This window comes from Eleginops maclovinus, chromosome 5 (genome assembly GCF_036324505.1).
Source record: "Eleginops maclovinus isolate JMC-PN-2008 ecotype Puerto Natales chromosome 5, JC_Emac_rtc_rv5, whole genome shotgun sequence".
Lineage (NCBI taxonomy): Eukaryota > Metazoa > Chordata > Actinopteri > Perciformes > Eleginopidae > Eleginops > Eleginops maclovinus.
Genome location: NC_086353.1, coordinates 28,514,295 through 28,530,943, shown reverse-complemented (window position 1 = coordinate 28,530,943; position 16,649 = coordinate 28,514,295). Strand labels below are relative to the sequence as shown.

The following is a 16,649-nucleotide window of genomic DNA, read 5'->3' as shown; positions in this document are numbered from 1 at the left end:
ATCATGCCAAGCTGATGCCCAGCCACTGTTGTACTTAAGCAACCCATCATCTGAAAACATCAAATGAAAAAAAGACATTCTCCATGCATACCTAAGGTGGTGGTGGCTTGGGAACTGGAAGGTCACCGGTTCAAGTCCCCGAAAGACCAAGTGGTGTGTAGGGATGTGTCCCTGAGCAAGGCAACGTTCCTTACACAGCTCACCAGGTGGCGTGTATCATGGCCAGGCCCGTCCCTGACCTATCTGCTGCCCTAGTCAAGATTTTAGCTTGCACCCCAATCATGCGCCGTCACTACCGCCCCATACATTGCATACAGCGCATCTTAGTCCCCCATTCTTCTACCACAACTGCCATTGTTTTGTTTTTTATTTTACTTTATTCATTTTTCTACTCTTTTATTTGCCCTACTTTTTAGTTTGTTTTCTGTTGGTCCTCACAACATGGAAAGCAGCCTTGGGTGCCTAGAAAGGCGCTATATAAATTCAAATTATTATTATTATTATCATGACAGCCTGCCTCCTCATTAGGTTTCTACTGCTGGATCCATTCACTAAGCATGTCGTCAGTTGTGGCCCTCTTCCTGATGTAGTCCTGGATCTTTGTTGTTTCATTCTCGATAGTGGCTCTGACACTCAGGAGTCCAAGGTCTCAGGAGGCTGGACTTGGGGTGAAGCCCTCCATGCATTGTAAGGAGCTTCCTTGTCCTGATATCAGCGGCTTCTATTGCTTCCTTTGGCCAGCGTGGTGTCTGAGGATTGGCAGTGTGTTTGTATGTGCTGATGGCTCAGCCTACTGTTGTTTTTCTTAACATTATTTTTGTCTTCTTTCGTTAATTTTTTAACTGGGGCAGTGTAGAGTCATGTTACGTTTGTGCAAGGCAGTTAAACTGTGGAGCAAAGAAAAGAAGCAATGTGAATCAGGATGCCATGCATGAAATATCCTCTGAGTTCATGAGAGCCTGATGTAATGATGGCCTGAGGCTCAGAGCTCTGCTATATGAGTACACAGTATTGTGATGGCAGTGAATGCATGCAGTCCTCATTCTCTGCTGTGTATACTCTTGTTTTGCACCTGCTACAAAGACACAATGTGCTGATTTTTAAAGCCTCATTTGCTGGAGAAAGTCAAAAATGTCCACTCAGTGAAAAGGGAACATGTTATATGGTTCATCGCCTGCAATCCCTGATTGTCACAGATCCACTTTTTAATATACATCTACTTAAGGTAGTCCAATTTTATTCAATAAATAAAAATAACATAATATTCTTTCTTTATCATATTTTTTTTATTTTCGCAAAACCATCAACTTTACCCCATCACAAGAGAATGCAGTACAGGTATCCCCCCCCCCACACACACACACACACACACACTCCATCCAGCATAAACTGATGGTTTAACATTTTTTGAAGCACTCGTAACATTGCGATTGCTGGTTGGATATTTCCCTATCACATGTTTTCATACCTGATGTAGGCATATATATATATATATATATTATGGCATTTAGTCTCTTTGAAATGTTACTCATTTGCATTGTATTTTTTTCCGTTGCACCTGAACAGGGGTGTCTCTGCATTAGGGGCCGGTGGGGCCGGGCCCCACCACTAGTGGCCGCTGTGGCGCAGTTCACGACATGATCAATAATTCGATTTCCACTAACAACAAGTAACATATATGTATTTTATTTTGTAACTAACATTATTGCGTGTTTATTACATAATATGACAATGGTAGCGCTGTAACTGTCTGGTACATTCTAAATCGCTTCCTGTACCTGTTGAGTAATGGTCGCGCTTCTCCTAGCAGTCTTCCTCAACGGGCATGGGGCTGGCCCCTCAGCCCCTGTTAACCAGGTTAGCAGTCAAAAACACAGTGCACTTGCTCAACGCGATTTCAATGATGAGCGGTGGGGCACAACGGTTTTGGCCCCATAGCCAATGAAAAATAATAGAAGGACATACGTCACACATTACCATCCACCGTTGATGCAGAATTCTGTACAGTTAGACCAATCAGAGTTATTTGTTTGATGCATTTTTATTTGAATTTTGAACGAACCAATAGTGATTTGTTAATTCACTTTGCCCGTGATAGGCAGAGACATTTTGTCAGTCCAAGTTTCTGTTCTGAAGCAGCAGGTGCCATTTTGTTCTTTGCTATCGAGTTAGACCTTTATAGTTGTATATTACTTACATTTCTTTTTTTGTGAGTTAGTTAAGTAATGTTAGTGAGTGTAGCTGAATGACCTAATCTTAGCAAACACTGCTCAACTTTGCGGCTTGTTCGTCGTTGTGGCTGAGTGGGCTTTTTGCTAGTGGCTGCTGTTAGCCTAACTTAGTTAACGTTAGCTGCGCTCCACTGGCACCTAGCTGTTCCCATTCCCATTGAGTTTGAAGACGACGGAGGAGTTGTTTCTGCCAGGTGCTAGGCCCACCGGAGAACTGCCACTGACACCGGGTGTCTCGCCTTCGTGGCAAGGGAACGTTAGTTTTATCCTCGTCACCAATTTTCTGTGGTGTATTAAGGAGATAGACACCACTATGTCGTTCACAGCTTTACTCCACCTTCAGACTGCGCATGTGCACTACAACAGGTTAACCAGGACCGTATTCACTGAGGTCAAAAAAGCACCAGTTTTCATTGTAACATAACAAACACTATGTGGTCAATATACCACAGCAAGATTTCAAGTTTATGTAGTGTAAGCTGTTCACTAAGTCATTAAGCCATGTTAGGAGGAGGAGGGGGGAAGAGCAGAGAACTGTAGGTCTTTGAGTGAAACACTTATAAGGCCACTAGGTTGTCAGGTTCAATTATACATAGTGAGACTTTGGACAAAGTGTCAATAACCAATTTACAAAATGAGATTAGCCTTGGGTCAAGCCAATACTTTAGAGTTTGTGAGCCATCGCCTCTCTTACATGCACGTTACATGTATCACAAATGGAAGTAATGTTAGTTTTGCCTCAAATAAATAAATGTAGTCAACCACTTTAAACTGTTTTTTTTAACTAAAGACTAAATTCTCCAAATCCTGTCCTTTCTCCTCTCTTTTAATGTTTTCATAAAATATTTCTCTCTTTCCCTTTCTCTTAGTTTGTTCTCAGTTCTCTCGAGGTGTCTACGCCATTTTTGGCTTCTACGACAAGAAGTCGGTAAACACCATCACATCCTTCTGTGAGACGCTACACGTGTCCTTCATCACACCATCTTTCCCTGCAGAAGGAATGAATCAGTTTGTTCTCCAGATGAGGCCGGACATCAAGGGGCCCCTCATTTCATTGGTGGAGTACTACAAATGGGAAAAGTTTGCCTATCTGTACGACAGTGATAGAGGTAACTGGAGTATATCGATGTTTATCTCTGAGTTGCTGTATCATCAACTTGTGAAGACACAGCTTCCTTTTCTGTTATTTTCTCATTCAAACAATTAATTGAAATGAAATAATTTATCTAATATCAATAGTATTTGTAGTATACTTTATTTTTGTATTGTAATATAGAATAATAGATAGAATAGATGTTGTGATGGCATTATAAGTGGCTGTATATCCACTCACTTTGTTTAGTGGGCATCTTCTACATACCTCTTAACTTTAAGGAACTATAGTATTTAAACCAATGAGCTTATTAAATAACATGCACTTTACATCTTCGTTATATATAATAATAATAATAATAATAATAATAATAATAATAATAATAATAATAATAATAATAACAATAATAACAATAATAATAATAATAATAATAATAATGTCAGTTTGAATATCAGATGTAGTTATTCTTTGTATGTTGGAAGTTAAATTGTATTTTTTTTATTAAGGATTTTAAAGAATGCTAGTTAGTTAAGCATGTTCATTGTTGAATTGAGATTTGTTAAAATTAGGTCACAAGAAAAATGCCAGCAATACAAACAATAAGATATTTTTCTTGTTTAGCTCCAGTGCTATCCTTTTAGTCCTGTACATTATTTTTAGTTTAATAAATGTATTTATATCAGGGACAATGTACAAATACACTTTGTATATCAGATACTTCTTTTGTGTGTGTGTTTGTGTGCAGGTCTTTCGACTCTTCAGGTAATACTGGATACTGCAGCAGAGAAGAAGTGGGTTGTCACAGCAATAAATGTGGGAAATCTAAAAGATGAGAGGAAGGATGAAGCCTACCGCTCCTTGTTCCAGGTACTCATATATATTCTTTCCAATGGCTCGGATCAGTCTAATGTACACTGCCCAGCCAAAAAAAAGGTCACAAGCCTGTGGGGGCAGTGCTATGATCTGGGGTTGCTGCAGTTGGTCTGGTCTAGGTTCAGCAACGTTATGTGCCCAAAGAATGAGGTCAGCTGACTACCTGAATATACTGAATGACCAGGTTATTCCATCAATGGATTTTTTCTTCCCTGATGGCACGGGCATGTTCCAAGATGACAATGCCAGGATCCATCGGGCTCTAATTGTGAAAGAGTGGTTCAGGGAGCATGAGACATCATTTCGCACATGGATTGGCCCCCACAGAGTCCAGAACGTGATTGAGAATCTTTGGGATGTGCTGGAGGAGACTTTGCGCAGTGGTTCGAATCTCCCGTCATCAAAACAAGATCTTGGCGAAAAATTTATGCAAGACAGAAATAAATGTTGTGACATTGCAGAAGCTTGTGGAAACAATGTCACAGCGAATGCGTGCCGTAATCAAAGCTAAAACCTGAGTGAATGTAGGTAGAGAGCCGTGCTGTTGTCCGGGATATGCGAGTGCAGCCACGTCTCCGTAAAACACATATGGCTGCTCTCACGGTACTTCCACTGGGTCTTTGTCAGCACGCTGAGCTCGTCCATCTAATATGCCAATAATCTCACGTTCCTCATTACGATAGCCGGAACGGAAGGCTTATATCTCCTCTTCTTCTTGGTCTTCCGCTTGGTTCCAGCTCTGAAGCCTCGCTGATTCCTCCGTAGCTCCTCCGGGATGTAATGCCAGTCTCCGGGCAGCAGCAAGGGTCTGCACAGCGTAATCAGCTGGTCGCAGATGAAAACAATTCCATCGGTCCTTTGTGCGTGGCTCTCCATTACAAAAAGTGCCGAAAGTAACAGAAAAATGACCAGAGAATGTTCGAAAAAATACGTGGCCATGGCTGTCCAAAGCCTGAATAAATATGTGAAGAAAAAAAGCTAGATAAAAGATTAAAAGTAGAAAAAAAATACATTATATCAATAAATGACAGGGAACTGCTGCAACAGGCTGTCACCTAGCATGGTGCCAAAGAGCTAGATAACTGGTCAAACCTATTTATTTTGGGATAAAATGAAGGGATGTAATGGAGGCGTTTATTCATGAATATGCCCTTCAGATTTTTGCATATTCAGGCCATGAACTAATAATTACAGATAGTACAGATCGAAGATTAGTAACATAATACAGTTTCCTTTACAGGAACCTTCTTAGAAAATTAATGCGACATTTGACTTGTTTATAAAATTCTAACTATATCATGGGATCTAGAAAATAAACATAACAAACCTGTTTTGCTGTGTGCAGTAATATGATGGTGTTTTTTTGTTTGTTTAAAAAAAAAAAAGTAATTTTGGGGAGTTTTACATTGGTGCACAACACTAATGACTTGGATGTTTTTAGGACCTAGAGATCCGTAAAGAACGACGTATAATCCTGGACTGTGAACAAGACAAAGTCAGAGACATCATGGAACAGGTTGGTTGCAGTCTTTTCACTACAAATTATATTATTTACTTATATTATTAATAATATCGATCCAATCCATTTGTGATTCATCCTCTGCAGTCTTAAATGTCTTTCAAATACATTACTTAATTTAGTATCTCCAAAAGGTCTCAGATTGCATTATATGACACTTAAAAGGGAACTTCAAATATTTCTAGTTTCCCGTATTTCTGGTTGACTTTGTTTTTCGCAACAGGTTCCAGTTAAACTTACTCAGCCCTGAGGGCAATCAATCTCTTAACCCTCTATTTATCTTTAGTACTTTTTGTTAACAACAAGCAACATACTAATCATTCAATTGGAATCCTTGATATGTTCTTACACGAATAAAGGTCAAGTGTTTATACTTGTGAAGGGACAGTGTACAATGATGAAATGGCATGCTGTGTGTTCTCAGCTTGCACACGTGGTGAACTGCTCGACACTCACTGGCTCTCCATGTTGACTCTCACACTGGTGATATTTTTAAGACCTCAGGGCAGAGCTGTAGGCTGTATGCATTTTGTCAGAATTGCTTTAAGTTTATGAAACTACAGCAAAGCTTATTCACACATCTGTATTACACAAATACATTGTAAACACATAAAAAAGTCTTCAAAAACAGTCAATATCAAAACATTTGTAGTCTGGTTGGTGTGAGAGTGACTGATCAAAACAGTGATGCATTAGCCACTGTCTTAAAGCCCCCCCCAAGACAGACAAGACAGCTGCGATAGGCTGGCAAATGGTAACACACACAACAATGTATTGACACAGCTTGTACTCTTTTCCCATCAGGTGATCACTATAGGCAGGCACGTGAAGGGGTACCACTATATCATCGCTAACCTGGTGAGACCCCATTTATGTCTGATTTAAACAAAAACTGCTATGTATTGCTGATGCATGAACATACGGAGTGACATGTATTGACATCACTGTCATTGACTGACTGGCTGGTTGGGACAGGAGGGCAGGTCTTCAGAGGGACACTCATTTACGCATGCATGTGGAATCCTGCTCAGTCGGTGTTATTTTCTCATCAATGAGTGGCTCGGTGCACATTATCCTGCTTATTACCGCTAACTGAACAAATCCACAACTGGACTCACAATATTGTTCTGAAAAAAAATATTCATTAAAAAGTTAAGGTTTGCTTCTGCAAAAAAAAAAAAAAATGTATTTCCTAGCAACAGCTGGAATTGAGCCGACAGCCACGTAGCTTAAAATGAAGGCAGCATTGTCTTAGTCTGTTCACATTTTCATTTCTATTACAAGTCTTTAAAAACACTACAAGAGCCCATACCGTGTTCCGGTTTGTTTAATTCCTGTCTCTCTTCTGCTGATTTTGGTCCACTCCCTGTGTATTTTAACCAGTGGGGAACCGTCAAGTCCCGTAGGCCCTAGCTGATGTTAGCATAGCAAGTCATCAGAGGTGGGAGAAGTACTCAGACCTTGTACTTGAGTAAAAGCAGAAGTACTCAGATCTTGTACATGAGTGAAGGTAGATGCAGTAGGTGCAGCTAGTTTAATGACTTTGTATATCAGAATCAGAAATACTTTATTAATCCCAAACTGGGACATTTTTCCATTAAAGCAGCGCAATACAAAAAATACAAAAAGAAGAAGCATAACAAATAATTAGAACTAAAAGTAAAAATGAGAAATATACAAATGTCAAGGTTGCATGTTAAGTCGATTTCACAAAGAGGCTATGGTGCAGTGAGTTGTCTGCCAGCCAGGGGGGAATTATTGAAAAGTGTTATTGCAGTGGGCAGGAATGTTCTCCTGTATTTGTCCTTGTGACAGCGGAGCTGGACCAGTCTGTTGGAGAAGGAGCTTCGCTGTCCTTCCAGCTGCAGGTGGTTAGGGTGGGTGGGGTTATCCATGATGGACAACAGTTTGTTCAGAGTCCTCCTCTCCACCACAGCCTCAAAGTGGTCCAGTTTGATGCCGATGACAGAGCCAGCTTTCTTAATCAGTTTTTTAAGTCTGCTGGTGTCACCGGCTCTGATGTTGCCCCCCCAGCAGACTGTAGCATAGAAGAGTGCACTAGCAACAACAGACTGGTCGAAGATCTTCAACCTCTTGCTGCACACGTTGAAGGATCTCAGCCTCCTCAGGAAATAGATTCAGCTCATCCCCTTCTTATACACAGCATCAGTGTTGGCCCTCCAGTTCAGTCCATTGCCTAGGTGCACTCCAAGGTACTTGTAATCCTCCACAGCAGCCACATCCTCACCCAGAATGCACAGGGGCAGTGAAGACGTCCTCTTCCTCCTGAAGTCAATGACTATCTCTCTGGGCTTGGCCACATTCAGAAGCAGATGGTTTTTTCCAGTCCACTCCTCAAAATCCTCCACCAGCGCTCTGTACTCCTCCTCCCGTCCATCCCTTATACACCCTACCACTGCAGAGTCATCCGAAAATGTCTGCAGGTGGCATGACTCTGAGTTGTATTTAAAGTCAGTGGTGTATAGGGTGAACAGGAAGGGAGACAACACAGTTCCCTGTGGGGCTCCTGTACTACCAACCACCACATCAGACAGAACACTGCCCAGCTGGATATACTGTGGCCTGTCTGTGAGGTAGTTGGCAATCCAGGAGATGGTGGACGCGTCTACCCTCATAGCCTGAAGCTTGTAAACCAGTAGCCGTGGCTGGATCGTGTGAATGCACTGGAGAAATCAAGGAAGGTGATTCTCACAGTGCATCCCGATCCATCCAGGTACAAGTGAGCACGCTGCAGCAGGTAGATAATGGCATCGTCCACCCCCAAGCGAGGCTGGTAGGCAAACTGCAGAGGGTCAAGAAATGATCTCAGCTGCGGTCTGAGATGGGACAAGACCAGTCTCTCCAGCACCTTCATCACATGAGATGTGAGAGCTACTGGCCGATAGCCATTGAGCCAAGAAGGAGTAGTCTTTTTAGAGACAGGAGCAACGCAAAATGTCTCCCACAGCACCAGGATGGTCTCCAGAATAGGCTCAGGTTGAACAGGTGTTGGAGAACCGGAGACAGCTGGCTGGCGCAGGTCTTCAGAACCCTGTGGCTGATGCCGTCCGGCCCTGCAGATTTGCCTTGGTGTAGTTTCTCCAGCTGTCTCTTCACTTGGCATGTGGTTACGGTGAGGCGGGGGAGGGGCTCTGATGTCTCGGTAGCAGGGATTAACCCGGATGAGTGGTGAAGATGAGGTGTAAAGTGGAGGAGACAGCAGCAGGGGGCGGGGAGGAGAACCTATTGAAGAAGGTGTTCAGCTTGTTAGCCTCTCCGGGGTGCCCACAGTCTCTCCCCTTGAACCCCGTGATGGCTTTTATTCCAGTCCACACATCCTTGCTGTTGTTCTGCTGGAGCTTGGCCTCAAGCTTCTTCCTGTAGGAATCTTTGCTCTTCCTCAGCTTGTCCCTCAGGTCGTGCTGGATGCTCCTCAGCAATGATTTGTCCCCATACTTGAAAGCTTCCTTCTTCTTATTTAAAAAGCTGTTTCAGGTCACTTGTAATCCAGGGTTAATTGTTTGGGAAGCAGTGAACAGTTTTAGCTGGCAATGTTGTTTGCTCACAGAAGTTGATGTAATCGGTGATGCAGTCGGCCATGTTGTTGATGTCCTCTCCATGTGGCACACAAAGCACATCCCAGTCCGTGGTCTCGAAGCAGTCCTGTAGAGCCTCATTGGCCTCAGGGGTCCACTTCCTAACAGTAGTAGTGGATACAGGCTGCCTCTGAACAAGAGGGAGACATTTTAGAGCCAGGAAGAGGGAGGTTGTGATCTGATCTGCCCAGGGGGGGAGGGCAGTGGCACAGTATGCATTCTTTGTATTTGCGTATAAAATGTCCAGAGTGTTGTTGCCTCTTGTGGGGCATTTCACATACTGAGTGAATGTAGGTAGAGTTTGTCCGGTTTGCAAGATTAAAATCCGTAGTGATGGTGATGAAAGCATTTGGGTGTTGTGTTTGGAGTTTGGCCACAGTGGAGTGGATGACGTCACCAGCCACCTCCGCATCAGCCATACTGCAGCATACTGCAGGGTAGCTTGTGAATTTACTCCAGGTGAACTAAAGTCTAATTTAAGGGTTGATTATATTTCACATCATTAATCCAAATATGTAAAGTAACTAAAGGGATTAAATACACGTAGTGGAGTAAAAGTGCACCTTTTTACCTCTGAACTGTAGTGGAGTAGAAGTACAAAATACCTCAACATGAGTGAGTAAATGCACTTAGTATTCAGTAGAGCAGGATAGAAAAGAAGCCTGGTTGTTAACGTTTTTTAAGCTTTTGTTGTCGGACGTCCTATAGCAGATCTGCTGCACATTTGGTGGTTCTATGAATAGAACGTAACTACAAAGTCATTAACTGAAATACATGTTGTGTTGATCTTGTTTCAGGGTTTTGTAGATGGCGACCTATCTAAAATCCAGTATGGAGGTGCGAATGTGTCTGGGTTTCAGATAGTAGACTTCGATGATCCTGTGGTTTCAAAGTTTGACCAGCGATGGGAGGCCCTGGAAGAGAAGGAGTATCCAGGAGCTGATTCAAGGATCAGAGTAAGATTTGGACATATACCAATAGTTCATAGGCTTGTTATAATTTTTCCAAACACAATCACGCCAAATTAAATCTGACCTAATGTACTGAGCAGAACATCTTTTGTCATTAAGCAATATTCATTGTTTGCAGTAAAATTATTAACAGGGAGAGTTCACACAAAAATAGTGTTAAGTTAATTAAGAACATTGAATAAAGAATGTAAATACCAGTACATAGTAAAATATCAAAACTAGCATTCAGTGAAACTGTTTACATGTACACAAATGTGAATAATTGTAAATATGAAAATATATATCAGAGTCTGTGACCAAATGTAAGTCCATATTAGGTAAATAAAGTGCAAATCATATGTGCCTAAGGTGTCACTTTTAAAGTTATCAAAGTTCTTAAGTGAGGGTATGTCCTTGATTATGGAGCATGATGGCTACTGGCCTAGCAAGGATGAGTCTTCGGTCCTCACTCTCACCTGAAGTTGTTCTGGTGCGCCATCTTAAGGAGCGTCCCATGGCGACAATTTGTGTCGGAGGACCGAGGAGCGATAACCGAGGGACGACCAGACCATCCTTCGGTGAAATCCTCAGCCACTCGCCCCGCCCCCTTTCTGTGTATGACTCACTGATTGGATGCTGCAGTGCATCCACTGATCTGATGTTGCTTAACGTTAGAGAAGATTAACAGCGCAGTGAAGACTTTAAACTCAAGGGAATCACTCCTCAGTTTATACTGTTTTAATTAATGTATCATCTATCAACAAAGTGGACAAACTAATTTGATCTCCAATACATCATAGAAGGAGACAGATTTAATGTCAGCAAGAACTTTTGTTTATACATTTTAAGATTGGCTTTTACCTTTTTTTGGGAATGAATTCTTATTTTATAAAAAAACATATCGGATTACAATAAAATATACAAATGTTTATGTCAGTTAATGTGTACCAACAGGCAGCAGGTGCGGGGTGGGGGTGGGGTTGTGTGTGAATAAAACAGTGCTGGCTGCTGTCAGACGATCCAGCTGTACCGGCGTCATGACAAACGGATGCCGCTTCACGTGACACCCCGGAGGAAAGGACGTCCCATTGCTGTTAAAACTAATTTCCTTGTTTCCTCTTTCTTCACGTGGTTTCCTTGCGTCTCTCCGTGCATCCCTGTTGGGAGGGACTAATGCACAAGGAAAAGACGCAAGTGAGGGAAGCAGGGATGCAAGTTAATCGAATTGGCATGTACCCTTAGACTGAACGTGCTCTTCCTCCTCCCTAGCTCTGCATGGAGGGGGTGGAGGGGGTTCTCCAGGATACAGTCCAGCTTCCTCCTCGTCCTCCCATATCCACCTCCTCCAGATTGTCCAGTTTAACTCACGGGTTTGGTAGGAAATAAAACCCAAACGTAAACCACTAGCTGGTGGTATTGACGTTCACACGAAAGCAAGCTTCATTCAAAAGCTGATACAAAATGGGACCAGATGAGGTATAAGACAGACCTAAGTACACAAAAGACTAATCACAGCTGGGGAGGGGAGCTGAAGCACAGGGGCAGCCGGTGAAAACACTCAGACAATCCGGCACAGGAGGGAGAACACAGGAAGTAAAAGCAGACAAGACACAAGACACCTTTAGCATCTTATTTTTTTGATATTCTTTTATTCTATTTCATTTTTTTTTTCATCTATTTTATTTTAAAATGGAACATCTGACTCTAAGACAATTTCCCGCTTGAATCATTTATATATTTCATATCATTCAGAGATGATTGTGATTTTCAAACCTTTGTCTGTGTCCTACAGTACACCTCAGCCCTCACCTATGATGCTGTCCATGTGATGACAGAGGCATTCCGCTTTCTTCACAAGCAGAGAATAGACATGAGTCGTCGTGGCAACAGTGGGGACTGTTTGGCCAACCCAGCAGTTCCCTGGGCACAAGGGGTGGAGATTGAACGTGCCCTCAAACAGGTAACCTCATTAAGAAAAGCGAGAGACTGACCCATTTCTATTGAAGCTGATAATATAAGAGTTCAAATAATTCAGCCTTTAAGTAACATACACCGATCAGCCATAACATCATGACAGCTGACAGGTGATGTGAAGAACAGTGATTATTTCGTTAAGATGGCACCTGTCAGTGGGGGGATATTTAAGGCAGCAAGTGAACACTTTGTCCTCAAAGTTGATGTGTTGGAAGCAGGAAAAATGGGCAAGCTAAAGGATGTGAGCGACTTTCACAAGGGCCAACTTTTGATGACGGCTGGGTCAGAGCATCTTCAAAACTGCAGCTCTTGTTTCAAGGTTTCAATGTTTTACTCAACATACATGGTGCAAATAAGATAAATAAAATAGTGCAAAAAGAGAGAAGAATATTTACAATAACAACAATAAAGATTTAAGGATGTGAAATATATACATATGTGGAATACACTGAAAGTATTTAAACACTTTACACTGTTGAATGAGGAGGTATGGACAGATGCATATATTATGTATTAACAGATGTATATGGCAGATATGTATAATATATCGATACGTGTACTATAAACAGATATGTATGGCAGATGTGTATAATATATACATACAGTGGGGAGAACAAGTATTTGATACAGTGCCAATTTTGCAGGTTTTCCCACTTACAAAGCATGTAGAGGTCTGTAATTTTTCATAGGTACACTTCAACTGTGAGTGACGGAATGTAAAACAAAAATCCAGAAAATCACATTGTATGATTTATAATAATAATAATAATAATAATAATAATAATAATAATAATAATAATAATAATAATAATAATTAATTAGCATTTTATTGCATGACATAAGTAGTTAGATCACCTACCAACCAGTAAGAATTCCGGCTCTCACAGACCTGTTAGTTTTTCTTTAAGAAGCCCTCCTGTTCTCCACTCTGTACCTGTATTAACTGCACCTGTTTGAACTCGTTACCTGTATAAAAGAGACCTGTCCACACACTCAATCAAACAGACTCCAACCTCGCCACAATGGCCAAGACCAGAGAGCTGTGTAAGGACATCTGGGATAAAATTGTAGACCTGCACAAGGCTGGGATGGGCTACAGGACAATAGGCAAGCAGCTTGGTGAGAAGGCAACAACTGATTCAAGATGACGGTCAATCTCCCTCAGTCTGGGGCTCCATGCGAGATCTCACCTTGTGGGGCATCAATGATCATGAGGAAGGTGAGGGATCAGCCCAGAACTACACGGCAGGACCTGGTCAATGACCTGAAGAGAGCTGGGACCACAGTCTCAAAGAAAACCATTATTAACACACTACGCCGTCATGGATTAAAATCCTGCAGCGCATGCAAGGTCCCCCTGCTCAAGCCAGCGCATGTCCTGGCCCGTCTGAAGTTTGCCAATGACTATCTGGATGATCCAGAGGAGGAATGGGAGAAGGTCATGTGGTCTGATGAGACAAAAATAGAGCTTTTTGGTCTAAACTCCACTCGCCGTGTTTGGAGGAAGAACAAGGATGAGTACAACCCCAAGAACACCACCCCAACCGTGAAGCATGGAGGTGGAAACATCATTCTTTGGGGATGCTTTTCTGCAAAGGGGACAGGATGACTGCACCGTATTGAGGGGAGGATGGATGGGGCCATGTATCCTGAGATCTTGGCCAACAACCTCCTTCCCTCAGTAAGAGCATTGAAGATGGGTCGTGGCTGGGTCTTCCAGCATGACAACGACCCGAAACACACAGCCAGGGTAACTAAGGAGTGGCTCCGTAAGAAGCATCTCAAGGTCCTGGAGTGGCCTAGCCAGTCTCCAGACCTGAACCCCATAGCAAATCTTTGGAGGGAGCTGAAAGTCCGTATTGCCCAGTGACAGCCCCGAAACCAGAAGGATCTGGAGGAGTGGGCCAAAATCCCTGCTGGAGTGTGTGCAAACCTGGTCAAGAACTACAGGAAACATCTGATCTCTGTAATTCCAAAAAAAGGTTTCTGTACCAAATATTAAGTTCTGTTTTTCTGATGTATCAAATAGTTATGTCTTGCAATAAAATGCAAATTAATTACTTAAAAATCATACAATGTGATTTTCTGGATTTTTATTTTAGATTCCGTCACTCACAGTTGAAGAGTTCCTATGATAAAAATTGCAGACTTTTACATGCTTTTATAAGGGGGAAAACCTGCAAAATCGGCAGTGTATCAAATACTTGTTCTCCCCACTGTATATGTGTACTATAAACAGATATGTATGGCAGATATGTATAATATATATATATATATATATATATATATATGTATGTGTGTACTATAAACAGATGTGAGTAGACATTCACAGAGCTCAGGAGTTCAGCAGTCTTATAGCCTGTGGTATAAAACTGTCTCTTAGTCTGGTGGTCTTGGTCCGGATGCTGCGGTACCGTCTGCCAGACGGCAGCAGACAGAACAGATTGTTGCTGGGGTGATGGGGGTCCTTTATTATCCTACCGGCCTTCTTCCTACACTGCTGGGTGTAGAGGTCGGTGATGCAGCCAGTCAGGATAAGCTCGATGGTGCACCTGTAGAAGTTGCAGAGTATCCTGGAGTCCATGTTGAACTTCCGCAGTTTGCGGAGGAAGAAGAGCCGCTGTCGAGCCGTCTTGGTGTGATGTGTCCATGTCAGGTCCTCACTAGTGTTTACCCCGAGGAACCTGAAGCTGCTGACTCTCTCTACAGGAGTCCTGTCGATGGTGATGGGTGTGTGTGCCTCTTTCTGCCTCTTCCTGTAGTCCACAATCAGCTCCTTTGTTTTGCTGACGTTGAGATGGAAGTTGTTGTCCTGGCACCAAGATGTCAGGGCTCTGACCTCCTCTCTGTACGCCGTCTCGTCGCCGTCTTTGATCAGGCCGATGACGGTTGTGTCGTCAGCAAACTTGATGATGGTGTTGGAGCTGTGTGTGGCCACACAGTCGTGCGTGAACAGGGAGTAGAGGAGAGGGCTGAGCACACAACCCTGAAGGGCTCCGGTGTTGAGGGTCAAGGTGGAGGATGTGATGTTCCCCATCCGCACTGCCTGGGATCTGCCCGTCAGGAAGCTCAGGATCCAGTCACAGAGGGTGCTGTTGAGCCCAAGGTCCCTGAGCTTAATGATGAGCTTGGAGGGCACAATGGTGTTGAATGCTGAACTGTAGTCAATGAACAGCATTCTCACATAAGTGTTCCTCTGGTCCAGGTGGGAGAGGGCAGTGTGGAGGGGAGGGAGATGGCATCATCCGTGGACCTGTTTGCCCTGTAGGCATACTGCAGGGGGTCCAGTGTGTCAGGGAGGGAGGAGGTGATAAAAGTTTTGACTAACCGCTCAAAGCACTTCATGATGATGGAGGTGAGTGCAACTGGGCGGTAGTCATTGAGGCAGATGGGTTCTGTCTTTTTGGGGACAGGGACAATCATGGACTCATTAAAACATGTGGGGACTACAGACTGGAGCAGTGACCTATTGAAAATGTCTGTGAACACACCTGCCAGCTGAACTGCACACACCTTGAGAACACGGCCATGGATGCCATCAGGTCCAGGAGCCCTGTGTGTGTTGATCCTTTTCAGAGATCTACACACATCTGCACTGGTTAAAACCAGTGAGCAGGGATCCTGGGCCTTTTGTGCCTCCACAGCCGGGGGCCTCTCAAAGCGTGCATAAAATGTGTTCAGTTCATCTGGGAGAGATGCAGACACTTCCTCAGCACCACTCGTTGTCCTTTTGTAGTCTGTTATTGTTTTTAGTCCAGACCACATGCTTCTAGCGTTGGAGCCCTTGTAGTTAGACTCCACGTTGTCCCTGTATTGTCTTTTCGCACTGCTAATAGCTCTCCAGAGTGCATACCTGGAATTCCTGTACTCATCCAAATCACCACCGCTGTGCGCGATGGCCCGTGCCCGGACCTCGCCGTTTGGGAATGTCCGTACAGTAATCCGCGGCACGACGTCATCGATGCATTTGCCGATGTAGCAAATGACCGCGTCAGTGTGTGTGTTTATAGCGTCCTCCTCAAACACACACCACTCCGTGATGCCAAAGCAGTGGCGGAGAGCAGAGTCAGACTGCTCGGACCAACGCTGCACTGTCCTCGTCACAGGTCGGTCTCTCTTCAGTCTCTGCCAGTAAACGGGGAGCAGAAGAAGAGATATGTGGTCTGACTTGCCGAAGGGGGGGCGGGGGAGGGCTTTATATCCATGCCGGAAAGGAGTGTAAACATGGTCCAGTGTATTTCCACCGCGCGTGGGGCAGCTGACGTGCTGATAGTATTTCGGCAGGACTTTCTTCATGTTGGCACTGTTACAATCCCCGGCCACAATAAATTTGGCCTCTGGCCGAGAACTCTCTGTCCTGTCGATAATCCCATACAGCTCCTCCAGCGCTGTGTTGACCCCGGCCCGGGATCC

General features: G+C 43.4%; 1 protein-coding gene across 4 annotated transcripts in view; it reads left to right on the top strand.

Annotated features, from left to right (window-relative positions):
• The window catches only part of LOC134864810 (glutamate receptor 2-like), a 64,023-nt gene that overhangs the window by 14,586 nt on the left and 32,788 nt on the right, over positions 1-16,649 (top strand). For all 4 annotated transcript variants that reach the window (XM_063884078.1, XM_063884076.1, XM_063884077.1 and 1 more), the window contains exons 3-8: positions 3,101-3,340; positions 4,070-4,191; positions 5,639-5,713; positions 6,521-6,574; positions 10,110-10,268; positions 12,055-12,222. In XM_063884078.1, coding sequence (XP_063740148.1) covers positions 3,101-3,340; positions 4,070-4,191; positions 5,639-5,713; positions 6,521-6,574; positions 10,110-10,268; positions 12,055-12,222 — 818 coding nt within the window. The remainder of the gene's footprint in view (positions 1-3,100; positions 3,341-4,069; positions 4,192-5,638; positions 5,714-6,520; positions 6,575-10,109; positions 10,269-12,054; positions 12,223-16,649) is intronic.